We start from the raw sequence: 26,864 nt of genomic DNA, 5'->3' as shown, positions 1-26,864 counted from the left end.
CATGCCAAAATCAAAAGAGGAAGGTTTATGCATCCACAAAGCCATTAAATATCAATAATTTCATTTATCAGTGCTGTTCAAATAAAGTTGGGGCATTATTAGGCCTGTATACGCTGAAAAAGGACACAACGCACTTACTTTTCACAGACATAATATCTGCACTAACATGGAAACCCCATGGGCAACGATAACTGATTAGCATTTTGGTGTTGTTACATGAGTAAATGATTAAAAAAAATTGCCCTTGAGTCTCACAAGATTGTGCAGACGGTCACATGTCTTGTTTTGTAGTGAGTGTTTAACAGCACGTTGAACTTGTCTGGAAGTGACATATCCTCAGCCCACCTCCCACGGTTGACTTTCTCAACTTCCTTTGACTTTTTATTTTCGTCTTGATCACGTATAACATGTCATGACTCCTCTTTCAGGAAGTACGGGAAAACACAGAAATTATTATATTATATTGTGTGTGTGTGTGTGTGTGTGTGATATTAAATTGGGTTTATGAGTCTGGAAAGCCATAAACTCATAATGCTGTTCAAATAAAGTTCATGCATTATTAAGCCCACATACATTGAAAAAGATGAAAGAATTCTTAAAAATGTGGATAAACTCTGAACTTCTATTTAAACACAAAAGCATTAGATTACAGATGTGGGTTCTGAAGAACAATGTCCCGTGGCAGAAAGCACAGAGGGAAGGCCAAGCCGGCTGAAGCCAGTTTCGAGTTAGAGGCACACCCAGGCCCAAGTAAGGGAATGACGGGGAGGGAGAAAACGGGAGGGGGTGCATTCTGGGAAATCACAGTGAGGTAGAGTGGTTTTGTTTGGATAAGGCTCTTAGCTCTGCTGTATTGTATTTCCCTTACTGTAATTAATTGTTTATTTTTATAAAACAGTTGTTTCCTCCAAACTTAGCCTACAGGATTGGGGCACTCAGTGTTTCATAAAGACATTGATTCCAGTAAACTATGTAGGGAAAAAAGAAAAAAGGCCATTTATTTGACATTGTCCTATATAAAACACACACACATATACATATATATATATATATATATATATATATATATATATATTTTTTTTTTTACAGTTTTAACAACCTTACATAATTCTGAGTGTAACAAGTTTAAATGTCACCTTATATCAAAAAAAAAAAAAAAAAACGAAATGAAAACCCCCTCTTTTGACAATGATTTACTAGGCCTACTAGATTTACCAGAATTAACCCTAAAGTAAGATCTACCCACACACACTGTGGAAAGGTTTCGGTTTTCCCTTTGATGATGGGAAGATGTTTTCATAAATCTAAAATGCCTGGCAAAATCAGTAAATGGGGAATCCCAAGCTTTAGGGGTGAATTCAGGGTGACACCTTTTGCCACTTTGCTACTTGGTAAAAGTGTCCCAATCAACCTCTATTCGCCCAATTTCTATTTATAAACGTAAATAACAATTACATGTGTAAAAACGTGGTAAGACACGTAGAGCAATCTGATTGAACTTTTGTTGTTATGTAAGGTCATGCATTTGGAGGGCAAATGACATCACCGCTTTTAGAGCCGATGACATCACAGTTTGTTTGGAAACGCAAGTCCTGTTGCTAAAGGAAGTTTCCCCGAGAAAGAGATGCGAGGGAGTGAGTGCCGAAACACGCCTCCCTTCACCCGCCTTCACCAAACTAGCCTATATAAGAAAATCCGAGGTGAGTCACTGGCACTTGACTTTACTGTCAACTAAGAGGAGTTCGCAACAAGAAACAAGCAACCAGGACATCATGGTTCCAGAATCGGAGTGCGGAATCTGCTACCGGACTTACAACGTCAGTCGGAGGTGTCCTCGACACCTGAGCTGCAAACACTCGTTTTGTGAGAGCTGCCTGTTGACGCTCGCGAGATCGGCGGAGAGTCCCGTTACCGGACCCCGGATAGTGTGTCCGCTGTGCCGTCACTCCACCTCGCTGTCGGCGGAGAGAGTCCAAGACAACCTGCCGGTAGACGAGGACATTTTTGAGCGGATAGTAACCGCTCGCAGCTCGGAGGAATGCACGGATGACGATGATGACACCGAGGAGCCCGAGAGGGACGCGTCCAGCCCACCAAAAGAGGACGTTTCACCGACTCCTGCTCCTACATCCCGAAAAGGACACCTGATGAAAAGCATAAGGCGCCTGTGCAAAAGAGTCACCGGGGAACGTGAGCGGAGAAGTGAGTATTTGACCTCGATAACGTGCTCGTTATTAAACTGGCATCTGCATTTAATACTTTAATTGAGTACCTAAATACTAATTTTCATTTGTGTTTTCAGATTGTTTGACTGATGAAGACCTGAGGGACCTGGCAATGATGTCCTGCTACATGATGTGAAATCAAAGTTGTTGATCGTCTAAACTGTTGTTCTCAGACATTCCTCAAAGCCACACGTGCACGATTTAATGGACCAGGTGTAATCAGCGAAGAATCAACTGTTGAAAAACATACTGGTTTACTACTAATCTGAATAATTGGGGTGGACCCTTCAATGTCTGTTGGTGTCAGGTCCCTGCTTCGTGCTTATGAGTGACTGACACCTCGCAATGGGAATATATGAATGTCATGATGTGTTTTTGTTTGTGTTTCCAATGAAGAGGTGCATGGAATGCCAGTGGGACTGTTTGCTGTTGGGTGTGGCTTGTTGCCATAACAGAAATTTATGGTTGTCCCAGAGCAACCCATAAACATGAACAAAACATGTTAAAAAAACAGCTTTTCTTTAGTTTTTGGCTGAAATGAATCACATTGCCAATAGATTATTCATTTTAGGCCAATGTCATCTCTTTGGTGCTGTTGTTTGCTGTTACGAAATAATGGAAAGAAAAGGAAGTTTACTCCTTTTTTAATGGTAATTTATTTGTATGGAAGAATTGTTAAATGTTACCTGTATTTGTTGTATCCTTTTAATTAGAATAATTATAAGGAGGTTTTCTGTGTTACATTTGTATCAAAGAGTCTCAATCATGTTTGTACTGTACAAGTTTCAAGATCACAAATTATTTTTATATATTTATTTTAAGTATTTTACATTTATTAAGAGAACATATTTTTACTGTATACCTCTACATGTGTACCAAATAAAACTTTTATAATATTTATGACAAGTTTAGCACACTGTTTGTCTTGTTTTCAGAAAGGACAGAATCCCATTTTCATAAAATGTTTAGGACCCATAGAGATATGTGAGTGTGTGTTTGCAAATGTGTGTGTCTTTAGCTTTAAATGCATTCAGGTGCGCCTCATCAGTGATCAGCAGATACTGATCAACAATATTAGTGTTTCAGTGAGCCCACATCAGTAGGGTAATTTTGAGCAGGTGTTATAAAAAAAAGAAGCTTTGTGTGGCACAAAAGCACAAGTTCATTAGTCTTTGAAGCATGTCTCTTCAATACTATCTGAGGTAAGCATTCAGTGCTTAATTGCAACAGTTCATAAACCCATTTTTCCATTATTATAATTCTAACAAAAATGACTACTTTTTTCTATAGACTGCCATTGGTTTGTTTGATTCTCACTGTTGTGGGATGTTTTCCAGAACTGTCAGTAGGTAAGATTTAGTTCCAAGAATAATTTGAGTCTGTAAATATTTAGAACGGCTTTAGGTGTTTTTCAGAAAACATTGAAATAATCTGGCTTTAAATTTGCTGCCATATCTATTTAGAAATAACTTCAGTATATTATGTCTTTAGGAGACGTCACGGAAAATGATCCAAAGATCAAAAAACAGGCGTTGGAAAATTTCAGAAGTGTTAATCCAGCCACCCAAAATTCAGAAAGACGCACTCTTCAAAGGAACGTAGAACAATTTAAAAACCAATATCCGCTGCCGAGGATCAACTCCTCTCTATTCAGCCAGAGAAATGATGGCAACGCCAAAAATCCAAGCTTCAGTCCCACTGAGGCAAGAGCCTCTGCAGATGTTATCTATTACCGTTCAGTCCCAAACACCTCATCCAATGTCAATAGTAGACTTAATTCTGTTGAATTGTCAAGCGTCAAATATGATGGAATTGATGCCAAAAGAAGCTATGCTTTCCAAACAGTCCAACAGGAACAAAATCCTTTATACTTCACTGGGAACCAAAAGAGCTCTAGTGATATTAATCTGCCTCCATGGCTGATGAAGAAAGGTCGGAGGAATGAAATGCATGCAGCAAATGATTATAGGCCTGGGTCATTTGACTATCAGCATATTTCAAAACCTAAATCAGAAATGTATTCAGGCAGTTCAAGACCATTAGGAGTCAATGAACCCTATTTGAGGGAAAATGTTTCTGCCCAGCCGATCATCAGACCGGCACATGCTGAAAGAATTCCAGCTAATTACATGTCTGGAATCTCAACTGTGAAGCACGACATGAGACACAGAAGTGATGAAAACGTTCTGTTTGATAACTTGCTTCAACACAAGAATCACAAAGTGCTGAGAAAATTTGTACCATCAAATCCGTCTCTCTCAATTGTAAGAGCAAATCAGCAAGCGAGCAAACCATTGCCACGTGACTTTTATGCTGGGGCCGAAGCCACTTCCTATGAGAATATGAGGGATGTATCTCTTTCCAAGGTGTTCAAACCTCCAGCCGTTCAAACCCCAATAACTCCTGTGATTAAGATGTCAAATTCAAATAAAGGTCAAAGCATCCTTCCCTTAATAAAAGCTCAGATTTTTTCTTCTCAACATGATCAGGTCAAGCAGTCTAACTCTGAAAGGGTCGCCAGCCCAAAAGAAAGTCCGCCAAGTAGTTTTGAGTATGGAAATACAAAGTCGGTCATGAGCGGATACACTTTCAAGGATATTCAATTGACACAGACACAAAATGGGTACCAAAATCGGGGACAAAGTAGTCCAAGTTCTACGCCCATTCAAATGTTTCACAGTCAAAAGAAGTATGATAATTTGGTAACCGGCATGTCTGCCATCAGGCCTTCAGAGACCATAGGTGCCCGCTCTTACAAAGAGTCTTTATCAGATGAAAACAGTGGCATCCGAAGACCGATGTCTGCGCTATCCAACCAGTTAAAACAGGGCACACATTTGACCCCACAAATGCACTTTGCAAAGAATGCCTTGTTTTCAGAACATGATGTACATTTGAATCTACCAGACTCAACATTTAATTCATTAAAGAAGCCAAGTCAGCATAATGCACGAGACGGGACAGATCTGAATTCCTCCGGCCAAAGTACATTCCGATCATTAGTCACTAAAAATTATCCAGTGCCAAGTCTCGCGCCGGGTTACACAATGAAGAACGTCCACAGCGTTAGTCCATTTGTGTCTGGTCCTCAAGGCACATCTGAATATTCAGGTATGTCTAGTAGCCGAACCCGACCATATTATCTGACTTCTAAAAAGCCATTTGCTTATAGAGATTTCATATTTGCCCCTACGTTGCATACAACTCTACAAAAAAACGAAATGCACTCTGTCCAAAAGTCTTTCATAAACTCTTTATCTAATGTGCAACATGCCCCTGCTCATCCTCGTAACAGCCTAAGTGCACTTGCTCACAAATCCTTGATGCCTAATAGCTATAAAAAAACACTTTTCCAGATCAAGGACATTGAAGCAAGCCAAGTAAAACAACCTGATTCTTTTGATAATGGACCTCAGCGTGAAACTGTCTCTTCAACTGAAGCTGCAAGTAACGCCAAGTCTGACGCTCTAAAGCACCATGCTGTTAGAGGTCAAGCTTTAGGGAAGAAAGTAATCGGCACACATACTTCAGCGGGTCTTGGTGCAATAATGAAGCATCCTAAAATAGGGTATGACGGATCAAAATTGGATGAAGTCCAGTCAAAAACATCTCCGAATTGGATTTCAAGCAGGTTTACTTCAGCACAGAACACTCAAGCTCAGACTGAATCTAACCAAGGTGAAATACCAACGAGATCCTCAGACGGTAGGTTTGTTGGACCCAACAAGTACTTGGCGTCCATGAAATCTAGCAACAGTCATTGGAATGCCACATCAAAGCCTGTTCTTCCGATCTTCAAGTCTTCTCTTATGAACAAAATGACTGGATCTCCTCAAATGGGCAATGCTGTTATCCAGCCACTTCACAGGTATAACTTCAAGGAACGTGAAGGTCTGGTAAATCCAACAAGGGAAGTTACGAAGGACAGAAACTCAGTTGGAGCAGCACAAACAAATATTAGTGAATTATTGAGACCAACAAGCAGCGTTGTGACTGGAAGGCAGGTTGAAGTGACTCAAGAAGGAAAAAGATCTGGAGAAAAGTCAAACAAGAATATCTATGCAATCCCATCCTCTCAATCTGCAATATATAGAGCTGCTGATATTCGTAGTCGTAAAACCAACAGCTTGTCTACTATATTCAGACCTGCTAACAAACATCACAGTAAAGCTAACATCAATAACAACTTTGAAACAACTCCAATCTCAAAAATGAATCTCGACCTCAGTGCTGTCGGTGTGTCCCAGGCATCAAGTCCCACAAGCAGCTTTGTTGTCGGAAGGTATGGTAATCCATTTAATAAAGTCTCAACCAAATCAAACCTCAAAATGTCTTCAAAAAAAACAGGACATAACCATTATAAACCAGTTCGGTTCTCAGATATAGCAGGTAGCGCCGCCTTAACTAAACCACCTTCTGCTGTCAGCAAGGCAAAGGAAGAAGTAGATCCCGTTGATATACATCAAAACGCCTCCGATTCAACACAACTGATGGAAGAAATCTTTAAAGAGCTGCTTTATGACAGAAAAATAGGCAATTCCTCTATGACCTTGGCCTTGCAAAATGAAACTGATGAAAGTGAATTGGATTTAAGTGGACCTGAGCTTTTGACAACAGCTGCTATAGACATCACCACACAATCTCAGCTGTCATTTACAGAAGACTATATTCTACCTCAACCAACTGTCTATTCCTCTGAGCCACAGCTGGATCATACTACATCTACAGCAGAGGGTACTGATCCATTTTATGAGGGAACATTGATACCCAGTACCAATTTGTTGGTCACAATTTCCTCAGAATGAGATCTGCCTCTTGCAGATTTCATCTGTATTTACTCCAACGGCGGCCATCATCGACGCCGACAGACTGCAGTGCGAGGTGTTTCTCTCTTCTGAAGGTAGATGGCGCCAGATCTGTAATCAAATTCATTTGCATTAAATTTGTGAGTTCTGAGTTTCATATAGTTTTCTCTTTTCTTCCCTTTGATAAACCGCATTTGTTAATATACATTTTTGGTTAATATTTCTCCCATGTTCTTTTCAAGCATAGCAATATATTGAGATTAAGATGTCTTATATCAAACTGAGTGTTAATACAGTAATAGCCTAAAAATGTAAGTTTAAGAAGTTTTTTTTGTTTGGTTAACAGTGAAATTAGTTTACTTATGTGGAGATGGGCTCATACTGTACATGCATGAACATGCATTCGATTTAGTTCCCAAAATCCCCATGAATGTGGGCTCAGTTTGCTGGAAATTTCCAAGTTGCCTTTTATGAGTGCTACTAAAAAAACTATGATTTTATTTGTTCAGGCAAAATGCAGAGCTGAAACTTAATCACGCATTGAAAATAATTGTTTATTTCCGCATTGGTTAATTTATTTTATTTTTTTCTGCTCTTGCCGGGTCATTCCTGTTGTGCAGTAACTTTTAATCTCTGGAACTTTTAAGACCATGCTTCTTGTACTTTAAGGAAGTGTTTTTATGAAATTGAATACCAGACTTTTCAGAAATATACTCTGGTTAAGATCAGGCACTTCAACTTTATTCCACCTACAGTACAGGCCAAAAGTTTGGACACATTACTATTTTTAATGTTTTTGAAAGAAGTTTCTTCTGCTCAACAAGCCTGCATTTATTTGATCAAAAATACAGAATTTATTTTAATATTGTGATATTATTACAATTAAAAATAATTGGTTTTCAATTTATTATACTTTAAATGATCATTTATTTCTGTGGTGCAAAGCTGAATTTTCAGGATCATTACTCCAGTCTTCAGTGTTACATGTGACATCCAGTCTATCACATGATCCTTTAGAAATCATTCTAATATTCTGATGTATTATGAGTGTTGGAAACAGTTCTGCTGCCTAATATATTTGATGAATAAAAGGTTAAAAAGAACTGCATTTAAATAAAAAATAAAAAAAATTATTCTAATAATATAAATCTTCTTTACTATCACTTTTTATCAATTTAACACATCCTTGCTGAATAAAAGTATTGATTTATTTCAAAAAAAGAAAGAAAAAAAATTACTGACCAGTATTGTATATTATTGTTGTTTCAAAAGATTTCTATTTTTAAAACATTTGCTTCTCTTTTTTCCTTTTTTAAAAAATGTTATTCATCAAAGTATCCTAAAGTATCACAGGTTATGAAAAAATATTAAGCAGCAGAACTGTTTCCAACTTTGATAATGAATCATCATATTAGAATGATTTCTAAAGGATCATGTGATAGACTGGACTAATGATGCTGAAAATTCAGCTTTGCACCACAGAAATAAATGATAATTTAAAGTATAATGAATTGAAAACCAATTATTTTAAATTGTAATAATATATCACAATATTACTTTTTTTTTTTTCTGTATTTTTGATCAAATAAATGCAGGCTTGATGAGCAGAAGAAACTTCTTTCAAAAACATTAAAAATAGTAATGTGTCCAAACTTTTGGCCTGTACTGTATATTCAGTGACAAGAAATAAGGACCTTTAGCCAATATCCAGTGAGTAAGCAATTGTTGAGTTTACATGATGATGCCGGCTTGGTTAATTGTGTGATCTATAAAACACAAAACAGAATCCATCAAATCCAATGCTAAAATGTAACTCGGGTTTGTGTGGTTGTTTTTCTATCAAAATAATGCCACTCCCCACATCAAGAAGTGATGTTTATTTATTTATCTATTTATTTTAATAGTGAAATTAAGGACATGGGTAACAATGTTCCCAAGTGAACATGTTTTGTTTAAAATGTTTAGAAGAGTTTAAAAATTAATAAACACTTGGGAAAAAATATTAAATAAATAAATATTACAGAAAATATTTAAAATTCATTCCTGTTCACTTAATTGTGATATTGAGATGAATGAAAACAGTTTAAAAAAAAAAAGAAATATCTCTTCCCGGTCACCATGATTTTTCCATGTCAGACATGTTCCTGGATCAACATACTTTGTTGATCCTGGAACAACATTTCTGTCTGAAAATGTTGTCCAAACCTTATCCCTATCCCTAACCTTACCCATAACTTATCCCTAAAACCAGAGGGGAATGATGGTGAACAACACTGATGTAGAAGCACCTAACCCTGGTTTTAAGCCTAAACTGGACATGAACTGTAAACTTGTCCCTCAAATCTGATTGGTTGATTGGAATGATGTTCCAGGATCAAGAAAGATGTTGATCCAGGATCATGTTGTACTTTTTGAAACCACGTTCACCTCTTTTCCCCAGTATATTATGATGGCATGAAAGTTCATTTCTGAAATAAGCTTGACCCAGTCACCAATAGAATTTTGTCCACAATATGTTAGTTAGGTTGATCCAACAATATTTCCTCAGTGCGTATGCCTCAGATGGCCACCAGATGGGATGTGTGCGCTGTCAGAATGATCTCACGGGGTTCTTGGAGTTCATGGTGGAGTTGTGTTTTCTTCTTTAATAAGGACAGAACTGCCAAAAAAAGAAAAGAAAAGTATACCTGAAAAGGCATATGTATTTGAGCAAGCCTGCAATGTGTGAACACACTCTGAAGTATTTAGCATGCAATAAAATAAAATGTATTACTCATGTTGAACAAATCTTTTCTGACTAATCAAAAAACATCATTAATGAGGGTTAGAGTTTTGCTTCTGCATCAAAGCTGTAACAGCCACATTTGTAAGAACGACCCCATAACCTTTTCCCATTAGAGGGGCCTAAGCAAAAAAAAAATCCCCTTGTCTACTATGCCCCATATGAACTGCCCAGCATGAGGCCAGGACAAAGAAAAAAACTGAGGGGTTTTCTGTCAATCACGACCACATACATTGTACAATGGATTACCCCACTTCCCCCTAAAAATGCTCTGACATGATGGGAACATTCCATTTCCTTAAGAAGATTACCGTGAGAATCTAAAGCTTTAATGTATGAAAAAGTTGGATATTTTAATTACACTAGGCTAGTCAACATTTGAAGTCATGCATGAGTTTTGAGCAATACCCATCTTGTCTTAGGACAACTCTGATGCACTTTTTTTGATCCACTTCAAATGCTGACTACTGTGTTTTCCCAGTTTGATTGGGAAGTAAACGTATAGGCAAAAAGACAAAAATGCCTGAGCGTGTGAACACGTTGCATTCTCACCCAAGTCTTCTTGTTTTTCCCTCCCTCTCTCTCTCTCCCTCTCTCTCCCTCCCTCTCTCTTTCTGTGGGGGAATTCTGTAGCATGTGTCTGTGGGATCTCAGGCAGCTCTTGGGGAAAATAAAATCTAGAGGCCCCGTAGTGACGCGACCCCTCCCGCTCTCGCACCGCTCGGCTATTCACACTCTGTCAGCTAGTCTTAGGGTACAGCTTGGGTACAGGGAGCCTTTTTGTTCAGATGTGAAGCCAATTTCTGATAGCTTCAGTCTCAGCCATTCAGAAAGAACCTCTATGTCTCATCTGAGCTTCCTCAGTTTGACTGTCTAAACTCTCTTCTGGCACATAAATATGTTGATATGCTAAATATGGCCATTAGCAGATAGAAAGATGGAGATACGTGGAGTGAAAGAAACTGGCAAGAGAGAAGAAGGGTCAAAAAAAAGAAAGAAAAGAGCTGTTTCTGTTTAGCGGTAATGACGGGGTATTAAAATGCATTAAAACATAATTACCCTCCATGCTGTGGGCGATGAGTACGCACAGCAAAACTACTGTTCCCCATCGACCCGCGTCTGCTGAACTTTGGTTGGACCATCCACTCAAACGATGGAGCAATCAATGAGGCTCATGGATTAAACGCATTACTGACTACTACAACTGTGTCAGATTTAAATCTGAGAGGAAAGGAGATTAAATGGAGGACTGTAAGAAAGAACGTAAATGCTGAATTAGCTTGTTATGATAACCATAACAAGCTCTGTCACTCTTTCTCGTGTGCACATACTTGCCTCGCTGAGCCAAAAGGGAAGTAATAAAGCAGGAGGACTTCCTGCTGCAGCTCAGCTGTAAGAGAGTGTGTCGCGAGGCTAAAGCTGTTAGCAGCCCTATAAAATTAGCATAAGGTGAAAGCTAACAACTTTGAGGCTGGAATTGGGTGAGCGAGGATAGTTGTAACACACATGGTTTAAAAGTTTCCACATATGCTAAGCATGACAAAATGTTAGGAAGGCCTATTTACTAGTTGCCATGTCAACACTAGGGTGAATTCAGGGTGAGTGGGACACTTTTTTGTCTTGGCTTGGAAAAAGTGTCCCAAATCAACCTGAATTCACCCTATGTAAAGGAAAAATTGCGCCTCAGGGGTGCCAATTCTTGAGTTCAGCTTGGAGTGTGAATTATTCCCGTGGGGGAATAATGATTCATAAGCTTGTGGTTCAGTTTGGACATAAATATATAGTGCATGTTAATTTTTCTCAAGGAAAAAAAACTTTCTCAACTAATGCTGTAAACTATACAGGGAACCTGTTATTAAAAGTTAAAATTAACAACTGATTTGGCTGCAATTGCATTTTAGACCGTTTTTATAATAACGTTATAATAATATCTTTTTTAATTACATAAGAGTAAAAATATAATGAATATGTAGGCTAATATAGTGCTTTTTTTGTTGTTGTTGTTTTGCAAAATGCTTCTCTCTAGAATAAATTTGTCTCACTAACTATAGTTTATGGACACTGATTGGCTTTTCTTAAATGTAGCCTAAGGTTACATGGCAATGATGGCATATTGTTCACAAGCAGGTTTATTGACGTCTTTCCGCAGTTGAAACACTGATTGAGAGATTACATGAGACATGATACATTTCAGTTTCATGAAATGAAATGTTTTGTGCTATAACAAGTAGTAAAGAGGAAGTGATGATACTTCGCGCGCGCTCCCTCTAGCTTGAACTGAGGAACTACAGCAATCCGTAACGCCACATTAAAGAGCGCCAAAACGGTATTTATCGTTTGAATTTCGTATAACACTTACAAAATTTGAAAGCTGAGACTTTGTTTTATATCAAAAGTACCCTGCGTTGTCTTGTCAGTCGTAGGTTGCCCGTGTCCTCTTTGCTCCCCTTTGTTATTTTCCACTGTGTGTGAGATCATGGATGTGTGACGTGAGTCTCGCGATGAATGAGTGACAGTTAGCAGCCCAGTGTCACTGACATGTATTTTACCTTTGCAGAAGTACATTTCTAACTTAAATATTTTTTTTGTGTTTATTTAAACCGAGACAACCCTGCAATTATTTTAATCTCCAGTTTCGATATGTCTCAATAGCTAACTTGAAGACACTATATAGCCTATGGAGTTAAGAATATGATTCACATCAATATCTTTTCTGAATTTTATTGAGAAATCATGAGAAACAGTTTGAAAAAATACAGAAAAAGAAATTAATACTTTTATTCAGCAAATTTATCAAAAGTGACAGAAAACATCTACAATGTTTCAAAAGATTTATATATATATATATTTCAAATAAATGCTGTTCTTTCTAACTTTCCATTCATCAAAGAATCCTGAAATGTTAAGCAGCACAACTGTTTTCAACACTGATCATAATAATAAATGTTTCTTGAGCATTAAATCAGCATATTAGAATGATTTCTGAAGGATCATGTGACACTGAAGACTGAAGTAATGATGCTGAAAATTCAGCTTTGCATCAAATAAATAATTTAATATGAACAAATGATAAAATAAAAAAATTATTTGGTTTATTGAAATAATTGTAATAACTATTTTAAATTGTAAAAATATTTCTCAATATTAGTACTTTTACTCTATTTTTTATCTACTAAATGCAGCCTTGGTGAGCATAAGAGACTTCTTTAAAAACATTACAAAATATAACCGCATTTTTGAACAGCAGTGTGCATATATTCCCTTTTTGTAACATATAGCATAACATATTTACTAGACAATTTTCTACTGTGTTTTTTTTAATCCTCTGCTCATTTTCTGCGTGCTTCTGCTCTGTGTGAAGGCAACATTCCAACTCCTTTCACAACCCATTTTATTTCTGTATTATAACATTTCTAAATTAAACAGGATATTTCATTAAAAAAAAAGAATAGTGCCAGACTTAAACATTAAACATAGGGAATTTATTGGATTGAACAAAAAATGTGTGTTATGTAGCGTTGACGTAGAGTCAATGCTTGTATAGATATTTGGTTATTTATTAACATTATCCAGTAGCCTGCATGGCCAAATAATGTAAAGAAATAAAGTCACCATGAAATCAAAACGGACAGTTATTTATTTATTTATTTTATAGAAAATTGCAGTAAAGTTGAAAATTATTTATCCATGCAGAGGGTTAATTTTTTTAATAAAATTCACACTTATCTGCTTCTGCCAGCTGCTAATACATTCAGCTTTTTGACATCATTTTTGGCATTTCTTTTCATGTCAAAAGTTCAAAAAGAGCCATGCATTTCTTTCCTGTAGCCTTCAGCCTTGTGCTGAGCCTCACACCTCCGGGACCAGGCGGTGAAAATACAGGCACGTGCGGATTACAAACCAGGTCACGAGAGGAGCAGAACCTCACATCTGTGTTTCTCCTGTAGGTGAGAGTGCTTGTGTCTTCAGTGGCCATCAGGTTTCTCATGCATGTGCTGCTGATGTGCGCAAGAATATAAAATGCTGCTGCATAGCAAGTGTTTTTAAGTGCTGCAGAGTTTGAGGTTTAATTCACCTTGAGAAGAGCCGTCCCGGGGCCACTGTGTGTTCTGAATAATACCAGTACTCCTGTGGTAATAGGCCACCCATGAATATGTGCCCTCACTTCCAATCCTAGACGCCCAGCCTCCTACCGATGTCAGTGTGTGCGCATGACAAGTTGAAACCAGACTTTCCACATAAAGATCTCTTTTGTGCTGGTGTAACGTGCATGAAAAATGTGTGGAATGACCCTTAAGACTCTGTATACTGTATGGCATCAGCTCTGACTAACGCTAGAGAGCTTGCTATTCATAGACGTATAGCCCGAGATACTGTTACACAGGGAACGCATGACAGCGCACATGCCATGGAAGCCAGTTCCACCTCAGAATAAAGATAAAAAGGTAGTTGAGATAATAAAAAAAAGTTACACTGTCAGAGATTTAGATTGTCAGAGATATACAGTAAAGCCGCAATTACAAGAATCAGTCAAAAGTTTGTCATAATTATGAGATTATGAAGCTGAATATATTACGGAAGTAATATGTGCTTGCTTTAGTGTGTAAATGCTATAAGTGATTTTTTTCTTCTTTTGTTTTTATTGTTTTGAGTTGATCACGAAATTGAGCAGAAAATAGAGCAAATCTTTACAATACTTTTCAAAAAGCCCCACATTTCAGTTACATCCAGTTTTTCTGAACAGACAAACATAAAGACATGAGTAACACACACACACAAATGTATATATCAGTGTTGTGCATTGGTGTCCAGTTTTTTTATATATAAATTTAAATGTAAAATCATGTCCCAGATACACTTAATATTGTCAATTTTTTTTGGTTAAATAAACATGGTTACATAAAAAAAAAAAAACTAAATACAATTCTATTTTGTATTTTTACATTAACAATTTAATTAATGTTATATTTATTAAAACCATGTATAAATCTAATCAAATTAGCGTTTTTAAGCATTTTTACATTTATTCCAAAATAACAACTACAATACACTTTGTGTATTGATGTTTAGCTGTTCTTTTCTCAACTCATTTTCGGATCATCAGTCATGAAGCTCGGTAAACACTGATCACAGACATGAAAGATTTACCTTTAATTTCCCCAAGCTGATTGCTCACTAAACCCCCCCGAAATCATCATGTTTTCAGGCTGTTTCAGGTTTGACTTTGACGTGATATAAAGCTGTGATATCTAAGTGGCTGAGCTGTTTACTTACTTTTTAATTAGTCTTCCCATTAACATCATTTTGTTCATTCAGACTGATTTGCGAACCCGGAAGCACGAAAACAAGAGGCGGGATTTATCACACGAACCAATCACATCCAATCATAGCAGGATGGAGGCATTGCCTCCTCTCACGTGATTTCCCCCATTCATTCTCAGTTACCCCCCACCAAACCCGCCGCACGCTTTAGGGGGTCTGTTAAAAGTCAATGGGCTCAGGGGAGGCAAGAGAGTTAGGCTTCCCGCTGTAACTTTACCTGCGACTGTCGCTGTTGGACAGTGTTACTTTAGAAAACAAGTGATTTATACACTTTTAATATACAGTTTGTCAACAGGAACCAAACACAGAGTGCATGAGAACAACTTAAGTAAAGTTCTCAGTTTCTTCCAAAGAAGCTATACAACATGCAGCAGCAAAGCCTGTAGAAACGCCCTCTATCATCTAACGGGCCAGTTCACACAGAACGCGATTTTGCTGCTAAAAAGATAGAAAGGTAAAAGTGCAACGTCTAGAGACGCTTTTTTTATTGAACTTTTATCTTGATCTCCGTGGTTTTAGACTGCCGTGTCATGCGCGGGACGCTGCAGAAGACATGAGACATAAGAAGATATTTTGAGAAATCTCTGTGTTGTTTTGTCCATACAATTGGGTTCGATGTTGTTTGGATCCCAATGTTCTTCAAAATATTATCCTTTTGAACGAACCACCCCATATTTTGCCTTGCAACTCCAACCTTGACTTCAGTGGCACTGGAAACATCTATGTTCTGAATGTATTTGGAATAAACACATATTGTTTCAGTTCATTGGCTTGACCTTGATTAACTTGTGGTGTGATTGTTGAAATGCTCTCAAAGCAGAGTTTGGGTTTTATTCTTGTGAATGAACAACATGTGGGATTCCACTTATGATTACGGGAGAAACTGCTTCTGTTCAGTGTGTATTTGCATTATGGGCTGTTCTGTGTGTTAGACCAACTCAGTCTGGATCCAATAAACAATAATTGTTATTTTTGTACCCAAGCAAGTAGTAAAGAGTAAGGAACAATCATAATATGTGTACACTACAGTGTTGGGTGTTATTAATTACTAAGTAATATAATTAATTTAATTAATTTTCCCTTGAAAAGTTAAGTAAGGGATTACTCTTTAATTTAATTACAGCTACTTCTGATGTAATTGCATTAAATATTATGTAGGGATGCACCAATATGAACATTTTGGCCGATACGATAACTGATAATTCTATATATTTGAAAGCCCATAACCGATATATTGGCCAATAAATCTAAATTCAAATTTTATTTTATTTTTGAGAGCCTAATTACAAAAACAAAAGTCTCACCATTAAAAGCCACAACCCAAGCACACAATTATAATAATGTTCTCAATATTACTGTATGTAACCTAAATGACAGACTTGCGCTGCACATGTTCCACTTAACAATATTTTCCTTTATGAAGTGATTCCAATAATATTTAAAGCAATTCAAAACCATCATGGTGAACAGTGCGCATCTGAAGTGTCACAGCTGAAGGAAATAATCTTTTATTTATCGGCTTTAATATATCGGCCTAATTTTCTTATTGGGCCGATAACATTAAAAATGAACATATATCGGCCGATACCGATATGGTGGCTGATATATCGTGCATCCCTAATTATATAGACTATACAACAATTCTATGTAAAACAATAGTGGATTTAACATTAAAATGTAATGTTAACGGTAATATTTTAATGTAACCTTCTCCCTTTACACACTTTGGGCAGTTCAATAATAATTTTATAGTATTTATTTGAAAGAATTAAGAGCAATTTCATGTCTATCCTTGTATTGTTCAACTGGTCGAAGTTCCTATGGGATTTAGAAAGTAATTCGTAATAAGTAATCCAATACTTTTTAGATAAAGTAATTACTACAGTTATCTTATTAATTACACCGTTGAAGATGTAATTAGTAGCTAATTGATTACTTTTTTAGAGTAACTTACCAAAAACAGGTACACTAGTGCAAACACAACCGTCACACACTAAAAAGCATAAATATTCAATCCCGAGGTCTTTCAGAGATCTGACAAGGCAGAATGTGTGTCCTTATTTAAAGGGACAGTTCACCCAAAAATGACATTTCTGTCATCACTTACCCACCCTTATGTCGTTCCAAACCTGTATGAGTTTCTTTCTTCTGTGGAACAAAGAAGATATTTTGAAGAATGTTTGTAACCAAGCAGTTTTGGTTACAGTTGACTTCAATAATACTGTATGTACAAAAACATTGAGACATTTCTCAAAATATCTTCTTTTGTTTTCCACAGAAGAAAGAAACTCATACAGGTTTGGAAAGACATGAGGGTGAGTAAATGATGACAGATTTTTAATCTTTGGCATTTAATTTTTAATTAAAATTTTTGGAAAAGACATTTTCATCATAATAAAAAATTTTATAATAATTTAAATCAATAAAAAGAGAATGGAAACCATAAGAGAGAATCATGTTTTGAACACTCCTGTTTTTATTTTACCACTGTTGGCCAGCAAAGGGTGTCACTGTGATACAGTGTGTGGGAACGATTCACAAATAAAAGCCTTTAAGCACCCCCATTCCGGACTCTCATTGGTATAGTCCAGTGTGGATTGGTCAGCTAGCATCCTTGCGTGCCAGTTGAGGTAATCTACCGCAGGACACCATCACAGAAGCACCCCACCCTAAGAGTAAAAATAGACACTTCGTGTCACTGAGCCAAATGTCTGTAACTGGTTCCTTTCAGGACACTACTGTGGAGAGAGCAGAAAAAAGGGAGGCAGAAAAGAGACAGGCACTTAAGTACTAATGCATGGGGCAAAGAGGGTGGAGACGCAAACAAGGAACTAGTCAATCCACACAGCTGTGATGCTAGGTTAGCTGAACACCATGATGAGATTCATAATTACTTCATCTTCATCATTATCACCAGAAGCAGTACCATCAGCGTTGTCGATGTCTTGCCGTAACGCTCCCAAAGACCATCTTTTCCTTTTGATTTTACCTTCTGTATCAGTTCAGCTTTTGCAATGTAAAAGAATGGCAACCTTCAAGCTAATATTGAAACGAGGCACTTTTTGTGTGTGTGTATATATATATATATATAATTTGTTCAATGATTGCAAATCACTGTAGCTTTTTTTGTGAATACTGGACACAGACTGTTCAAGTTGAATGTCAAAGGTCATTGTCATTCGCTCCACTGTCGTCATTCTCCTCTCGGATTGGTTATAGTGCTTGTGTGCTGAGAGTCCGAACAGCACAGCTTGATGTTGCTAGTCTCGTTTGGCACTTGTTCCCATCGATTGCAGCAACCAATCATTGCGGAATAGTCTTTCGAAAGTGCTTGCGAAGTTGGCTGGGTTTGTGCACATGTCTTACAGAGTCTCTCTCTCTGCTCTGGCAGGTGCATCAGGTGCACGGGAGAGCGCCGGCAGCACGTTTCCCAGAATTCCATATTGCTGAGGCATCAACATTCTGAAAAAGACAGAAATGAGATGTAATGTTGCATATTCTTATACAAAAACATTGGAAATGTAATTTTAGTATCATTGATATACTATTACAGTTAGAATTAGATTAGATTTTATTTTTATAAATTTTATTTGATTGATATTTTTTGAATTTTTATTTTTAAAATATAGTCTATATAGTTTTTATTAAGTTTTTTAGCTTTAGCTACTTTAGTACTACAACTTAAAGTGACTTAAATATTATACTATTTTAAAGTTTCTTAATTTTGTTTTAGAGATCTCCTACAATAGATTTACATGCATCCAAGGTCAAAAAACACTTTAATTTTCTTATACCATACATTGCACATCACCTCATTTCTTAAAGAGTCTGAAAACGGTTCGTTCGAAGATTCAGTTTCTCTAAACCCCTCCTTTCCAAAAGTCTACTCTGCTCTGATTGGTCAGATGGCCCAGTCTGTTGTGATTGGTCGACCGCTTACAGCGTGTGTCAGAAACCAAACGGCCATTACATATCTGAATTTCAGCTCCGGATCTTCCTCAGCACGCAGCTCCATCCATCCATCCATCCATCCATCCATCCATCCATCCATCCATCCATCCATCCATCCATCCATCCATCCATCCATCCATCCATCCATCCATCCATCCATCCATCCATCCATCCATCCATCCATCCATCCATCCATCCATCCATCCATCCATCCATCCATCCATCCATCCATTTTCCAAACCGCTGGTCCAATGTGGCTACAGCGTAATATCATACAATACATAATTAAAGTTTATACATAGTTTCCATGACAGAGTTCAAGATAAATGTTTTTATCTTACTTCTGGAGCCGCTGCTTGTTTGCTAAGTTTCAAATGATTATTGAACAGTCTGAATTCATGCAGTGGACTAACGTAGGGAATAGTGAATAAGGGTATAGGGGGCGATTTTGGACACCAATAACTTTATTTGTCGTGCACTTTGATCTTTAAAACTTTGCAGACCTTTTACATTCACAATCAGCGATATTACACACTGCATGAAAGGTAATATTCAAAAAAGCATAATAGTGGCACTTTACACTAAACAAAAATGAGAAATGTTACGTTTGCAACTCGCTGAAATAGAATTAGCTAAAGTTTAGATTTTATTTCAGCTTATGTTTATTTTATTTCAATTAATGTTTTTATTGTTTTAGTTTTAGTATTAAACAGTGGATTTTAAGAAAAATACTGAGTGAAACTAATTTATTCTAGTATATTATAAAATACATTGAGGCTGTCAGATTTTGAGGTCTAACATGCATAAATTAGGCAACTTAAACTCTGGCTGAGAGATCTTGCTACTTCACATGCTGTTCAGTGATTTGTGCCATCGCAAGAAAATCAATAGATATGTTCTATTGCAGCTTTTTTTATCAGAATAACTATTTGTACATGCATTGTACATTGAGTTGTACAGGGTTAAATGCCATTAATGTCATGACGAGGTGCAATAAAACCAAATTGCCATGAAAAAGTAAATGTGTTTACGAGAGTTGAATGAGATCACACTTGAGTCACACACCGGCTTCATGCATGCATGCGACAAAATATGCATGTTTTGGGTAATCTAATCAATCCAATGTGCGTCACCGGTTGGTCTGCAAATGTGGACCCCGGCATAAACAAAACAATCATTGAAGAATAACAAATTGATTGTCTTTATTCATAAAATCACAGATGAGCCAGTCTCAGCCTCTTCCTCTGCCCAACATCTTTTCATTTCCACCCATTATTCTTCTATTTGTGAAAAGTAATCTGGGTAAACACGGACAGCAACCAATTTAGAGGGAACACAAAATGATCAAATGTATACCCTTTAATGCACTCCCGGTATCTATTTATTTCGATAAAAGTGCCAGCCAATGAAAAATGTACAATTGAATGTTCTTCAAAACGAATATACTACATCCCTAAATTAAATACAGTGCAATTACAAAAACAGACCTGGACCAACCAGACATGTCTGCATCCAACCTACAGTAAAATATGAGTATATACGTATTGATAATGCCAGAAGATTTTAGAATCTGTTAATTGGCCATATGGAGACAATCTCATGATGACTGCCAAATATATTAGGCTAATTGTCCTGGCTGATATAATGGTCTATCACTAGAGGAGACAACATTTACCATCACATGTTTAACACACCCAATCTTTATAAAACTATTGTCATCTAGAATCTAATTTAGTCTAAAGGGTAGGAGGTTGTGTGTGTTTACTTATAACCCCAAATCCTGGTCTTAACTGTTGCAACCCAAAAAATAATGACTAAAACAATCTTTGCATGAACCAAGAGGTTTTGACAAACAGGCGAAAACAAAATAACTCTTGATGACCTGAAAATTGACCAATGTTCCTTTCCGTTGTTGCTCTCAATTTTCTAGTCTTGGCTCTAATTGTAAAAAGGTTGCCCCCGCCACCTCTGCTCCTCACTGAGCACAGCTATATTTAGTCCCTTCAGAACAACTCGTTCCAACCAGAACACAGAGAGACTCAATCAGAAAGAGAGAGAGAAGAAGGGAGAGATCAGATAAGCATCAATAAACAAACATTTGGAAATGCAGCATCCAAAACATTTCATATGCTGATGACCAGTCATGCCAGTCTTTTCAGCACGGAAAACCAAACATTGAGATTTCCCACTTTTACGTTTTGTGTGTCCGATAGAGAATATTTGTTCTAATAACGGTTAAATTAAGGGGCCAAGCACAAAAAAGGCATGATGAGTTATTCAAGCATGGCTTGGAGCTTCAAAGCAACTGCAACAATGAGCAATTAAAGACATTTTTTGAATGTTTTAGTCAAAATGGTTTCCCATTAATATGATTAAATTGCTTATCACGTCTGACCAATAGGTGGCGCTGTTAACAAATTGATGTTGTGTGTGGTCAGTGTGTGGAGACATTGACACATACAAGGTTTGGTGTAAATATGCCAAAAGCATTAAAGAGTTACAGCCTCAGAAATAGCTCGGCACCATGCCATCGAATTTGTTGATGCGTTATTCGAGAATGGTTTGGTCAATCAAAAAGCTTTAAATAACTTTTTGCTGGAATGGTCTGAAGAGGATCTGAGCTGATTTTGGTGAAATTGGACCAACGGTCTAGAAGGAGTTAGAAAAAATAGGTTTTCAAAGAAATAAAAAAATGGCAGACGGCAAGTTCGACCAAATATGGCATAACTGGTATCATTTTTCTCGGCATGACTCAAGGAATCTATCAAGTTTAATCAAAATATGCTAAATGAATCAAAAGCATTAAATATAAACTTTGACCAGAAAGGTTTTTTTGTGTACTTTTTGAGTACCTTCATGTTGTTGGTTGTCCTGATGACACACACTGAGTTTCGTAATGATGCGCTAATGCGTTCATAAAATGCAGCATTTTATGACAAAATTAAAAATGGCCGATATGGAAAAATAGGGTATCATTTGACTCGGCATTTGACTGCACTGAATCAAAAGAGGCCAGATAATATAGTTTTTGGGTGAATGGCCTCTCAACTGACCAGTAGGTGGCGCTGTGCCGAAATTCTGCATGTAGCCTCAGGTCATGCTTCTGATGACATGTACCAAGATTCGTCTAAATGTGCTAAAGCGTTGCGGGGAGATAGCAGCGCATCCAATTTGGTGTGGTATTCATCAAATTAGTTTGTGTGTTGGTTAGATCTATCAAAACGTTTTTTGGACAGTGCAATTTTGGACAGATGATGGTGCTAGACGGATTGAGTTTTGACTCCAAAATTGGTTGTGTTTAATACTGAGACTGTTCTCTATTAGTGTGCCAAATTTCCTCATTTTCCTGCAAGCAGTTCTATGGGCTACCATAGACTTCAAGAACTGAGGAAGAAAAAGAAGAAGATAACAAATGGATACAATGGGTGTCTTCGCACCTCATGTGTTTGTACCCTAATTATTGTTTTATTTAAGCCTCTGACTCTTTAAAATAATAAATACAATGATGTGACAACAATAATATGCATTAATAATAATATAAATTGTCACAAATACAAAGTTCTGTCATGCAACTCTAGATGGCGCAGGCTGATTGGTCCTTAACTCAGTCTGCTTGCAATCACATCACTCTCTAGGCCACAACTGATTGGTTCCTACTACTCAACATTCAAATTCTTGCCTATTGTTTGCTGTAGCAGCTTCTGTTTGCAGCGCGCTTTCAGAAACCCTCCACCTTCCCCAGCTCCACCTGTATAGATCTGCTCCTGCTAATTCATGCATGCTTGCTCAAGTTGCTCATAGCAGCATGTCGTTTATTGGCAGTGGCAAATTTCGACTTGCTCTGCTGCAGAGGCGCAGCAACAGATCTATTATGCAAAGACCAAACACATTAACATTCTCATTCTCATTACAATGCCAAACTCTCTGAGAGCTGTCATGACAGAAATGCATTTTCACCTTTTTCATTGTCTTAAACTGCTATACATTTCTCAGTTGAGAATCAACGGTGGCAACGATCAGGTAGAGAATTGTGCATATTACTAAAAAAATACCTCTAATCACAACAGCAACTGCCTCATGCTAACAGCAGTAGCTTGGACACGACCGCTGCAGCGCTGCAGGTATAGCCCATTTCCTGCACTTAGAGCCATAATGAGATGAGATCCATCTATCTCTCTCATTTCATCACATATCCTACCATCCGTACACTGATCAATTTAATAATGCCTCTGGGACCATCCCTCTCCCTCTCTTCCCTCTCTTCTCCCTCTCTCTGTGTCTGGTCTGTGACATGTTTTATGTTTTATCTGTCTGTCTGGGCCGGCATACATTAGTTAAGTGTGAGTGTGGGTAGTTTGGCATGGGGAGAGTGTCTGCAGACTTTGTGTGTGTGTGTCTGTGTGAACATTTCAGGCACTGCCAAATGGCATTTTAGTTAAAATTACAATGATTTTACAGCGTGTGTTAGAATGTTTTTTATGTTTTTCAAGAGGCAAAAGGAAAAGAAAGGCTGATGAGAGGCCTTAAATAGCACAGTGGCATATAGTATGTAATGCCTCCTGTGTATGAAAGCATGCACATACAGCTATGTGTGTTGAGTGCCTGTATGTGAGAGAGTATGTGTGACAATGATCTTTCCTCTGCTTAAAGTATATGAGTGACATTCTGTTTTCAGTCCCTGAGGTTGTCAATCATTGACCAGCTTCACATCAACTTTTAGAATGACATTATGATATGTTTATCCAGGAGTGTGTCTGTGCCACTCAGTCGGGTCTTACAACGTTGACATGAAACAACAGCTGTGAAAAGCACACATACACACACACACACACACACACACACACTTTATGGAGAATGTCCTCAGGGAAAGCATGTGGCTGAAGTCCATCACATATCATACACTGAAAGAAAGAGCAGGATAGATCAAGAGAATGAGTGAATGAATGACTTTAGGAAAGTGCGAAAAAGGAAAGTGGAAAGTAATGTGGGCTTATTAAAGACAGTGTAATTGCTAACAAGTACGTCTTGAGTCAGTGTTTGTGTGTGTAACGGAAATGTAAAGTAAATGAAAATTAATGTGCTTGCGTCGGAATCAGAAGTACTCCATAAGAGCAAAGATTTACATATCCTCCACCCCTTGTGTGTTCATTTATTTAATATTTTTGATATCTTTGAATACATATTAAAAATGTTCAATGTAGTGCTTAAAGCTCTTCTGAACTCATCTGACCATGTTTAGAGAGGAGCTATTATGCTTTTTTACATTTCCTAATGTCTTCAGTGTGTAATGTTGCTGTCTGAGAATGAAAAAGGTCTGCAAAGTTATAAAGCACAAAGTCACTTCAAAGGCGATTCTTCTCTATATCTGTGTCACTGTTCCTGAACTCCCTGAAACGTCTCCATTGTAGTCTTGAGTTTTCTTCTGGGAACAAACACATCCCAATATTCCTCATTTAAATAATTCCCGCCCAAGGCATATATATATATATACATATATAATAAAGGCGCGGGGCCTGGTTGAGTTAGTTAGTAGTGTGTTGAAACTCGTGGTTATGGTAAGGGGCGTGACATTTCCAATCACACACACACACTGACCCAGCCGACCAATCAGAGCAGACTGCGCTTTTCAGAAGGAGGGGCTTCATAGAGACAGGAACTAAACAGAGTGATACTGATAGACTGGGAAGAGAGGTGCTGCAACTATGTCAAATATGTGAAAAATAATGTGTTTTTTGAACATTCAAGCATGAAAACCTCTTATAGTAGAGCCCATAAAAAATCAAGACTTTGTTAAAGGGCATAACATGGCCTCTTTAAGTCTACATCACAGAATGCTGCAGTCCCCCCCCAAAATCAACACAGAAAACGTGAAAAAAGTCTGCATTTTCCATCAGGGCCTGGTGAAAACCCAACAATGAGCACTAAACTAACACACACACATTGCTGACTCATCAGTACTCTTCTCTCTCTCTCTTGCTCCTCAGGATTAACCACTTTTTTTACATCTTTGCTGAAACATGCAACATAGACGATAGTCTGAACGTCTCTTTTCCCAGGCATAATAAAGTGCGGCAATAATGTCACTATATAATTAAAATATCTTAAATATTGTGAAGTGAGTGATCCGAGATCTCAGTTCTGCTCATTGCTGTACCCTTGGGCTTGACGTTTAACCCCTGGCTGTTTCAGAGAGACAGTCGTTGCGATTATGCGTTTCGCACATGCAGCAGAAAGAAAGACACGCTTAAAAAAAAAAAAAGTTTCATCCAATCATAAAAATGCTAAGTGTTCTTTTTGCCCTTCCAAAGACAGCAGGATGTTTGAGAACAGACTGTACACTACCGTTCAAAACGCTTTGGGGTCTGTAAGATAAATTAATATGTTTTTTCAGCAAGAATCCATTAAATCGACCAAAAGTAGCATTATTAATGTTGCAAAACAATTATATTTCGAACTTTCTATTTATCAAAGAATCTTGAAAAAAATTGTATCATGGTTTCCACAAAATATTAAGTAGAACAACTGTTTGCAACATAGATAATAATAATAAATGTTTCTTGAGCAGCAAATCATCATATTAGAATGATTTCTGAAGGATCATGTGACACTGAAGACTGGAGAAATGATGCTGAAAATTCAGCTTTTCATCACAGGAATAAATTATATTTAAAAATGTATTCAAATTGAATAGTTATTCTAAATTATGATCATATTTTTACAATATTACTTTTTATTTCTGCATTTTTTTATCAAATAAAGGAAGCCTTGGAGAGCATTAGAGACTTACAAATTTTACTGACACCAAACTTTAGTGTAGTGTATGTATGTGGACTCACCCCTATTTCTAATAATTGGAAAAGCTCAAATCACTCTTCTCTATGCAATAATAGTGCTATAACAATTTCATGCTCTTATAGTTACAACTCCTGTTAAAATCCATATTGTAGTAATTTTTTTCAACCAAGACTGCATTACTGTAGGTCACTGAAACCCAACGGATTGTGAAAGCTGGTTTCAAATCATCAGTTCTCGTCCTCCTGGATCTGCTGCCTTTGACACTGTGAATCATCAGATCCTTCTGTCCACCCTCCCATCACTGGACATCACAGGAATTACACTCCACTGGTTTGAATCCTATCTCACAGGTAGGTCTTTAGAGTATCCAAAGCACATTAGCTGAACACTGGGGTTCCTCAGGGTTCAGTTCTTGGACCCCTCCTATTCTGCTTATACACTACATCACTGGGACCCATCATACAGGCACATGGTTTCTCCTACCATTGCTATGCTGATGATGACACTACCTTATGTCTGGCGGACATCTCGGCATGGATGAAAGAACATCACCTGGCAAAGACTGAGCTTCTCGTCTTCCTTGCTAATCCGACTCTACAGCATGATTTCCCCATCCAGCTAGATTCATCATCAATCACTCCATCAAGATCAGCCAGAAATCTTGGAGTAATCTTTGATGACCAGCTGACCTTCACAGACCACATTTCAAAGACAGCTTAGGTCATTCAGGTTTGCACTACACAACATCAGGAAGATCAGGCCTTTTCTAACTGAGCATGCAACACTTGATTACCGGTACGTCACAAAACTTGATTACTGCAATGCTCTTCTGGTTGGACTTCCATCATGTGCAATCAAACCTCTACAAATGATCCAGCACGTCTTGTCTTCAACGAGCCCAAAATGGTCCACGTCTCACCTCTCTTTATCTCTCTGCACTGGCTACTACTCGCTGCTCGCATCAAGTTCAAGGCATTGATGTTT

At 37.5% G+C, this 26,864-nt stretch overlaps 2 protein-coding genes and 1 long non-coding RNA gene across 4 annotated transcripts in view; 1 reads left to right on the top strand and 2 right to left on the bottom strand.

Moving 5' to 3' along the window:
- The first annotated feature begins 1,700 nt into the window (after positions 1-1,700).
- On the top strand, positions 1,701-3,131 carry LOC309492333 (E3 ubiquitin-protein ligase RNF182). The gene is made up of 2 exons (XM_082161268.1): positions 1,701-2,202; positions 2,303-3,131. Exons 1-2 carry the CDS (start codon positions 1,773-1,775, stop codon positions 2,359-2,361), a joined length of 489 nt encoding a protein of 162 aa, XP_082017394.1. The 5' UTR covers positions 1,701-1,772; the 3' UTR covers positions 2,362-3,131.
- Positions 3,132-8,359: 5,228 nt separating this feature from the next.
- On the bottom strand, positions 8,360-11,155 carry LOC309493521. The gene is made up of 2 exons (XR_014203966.1): positions 10,872-11,155; positions 8,360-9,689 (listed from the first exon to the last, which is right to left on the bottom strand). It is a non-coding gene; the product is annotated as an uncharacterized lncRNA (long non-coding RNA).
- Positions 11,156-17,587: 6,432 nt separating this feature from the next.
- The window catches only part of LOC309492318 (insulin receptor substrate 1-B), a 55,993-nt gene continuing 46,716 nt past the window's right edge, over positions 17,588-26,864 (bottom strand). For both annotated transcript variants that reach the window (XM_082161229.1, XM_082161230.1), the window contains one exon: positions 17,588-18,596. In XM_082161229.1, coding sequence (XP_082017355.1) covers positions 18,589-18,596 — 8 coding nt within the window. In that variant the 3' untranslated portion in view covers positions 17,588-18,588. The remainder of the gene's footprint in view (positions 18,597-26,864) is intronic.

The sequence above is a fragment of the Leuciscus leuciscus genome (assembly GCF_965113295.1).
Source record: "Leuciscus leuciscus genome assembly, chromosome: 2".
Classification (NCBI taxonomy): domain Eukaryota; kingdom Metazoa; phylum Chordata; class Actinopteri; order Cypriniformes; family Leuciscidae; genus Leuciscus; species Leuciscus leuciscus.
The sequence above is the reverse complement of the archived record's forward strand: the minus strand, read 5'-3'. Positions and strand labels throughout refer to the sequence as shown.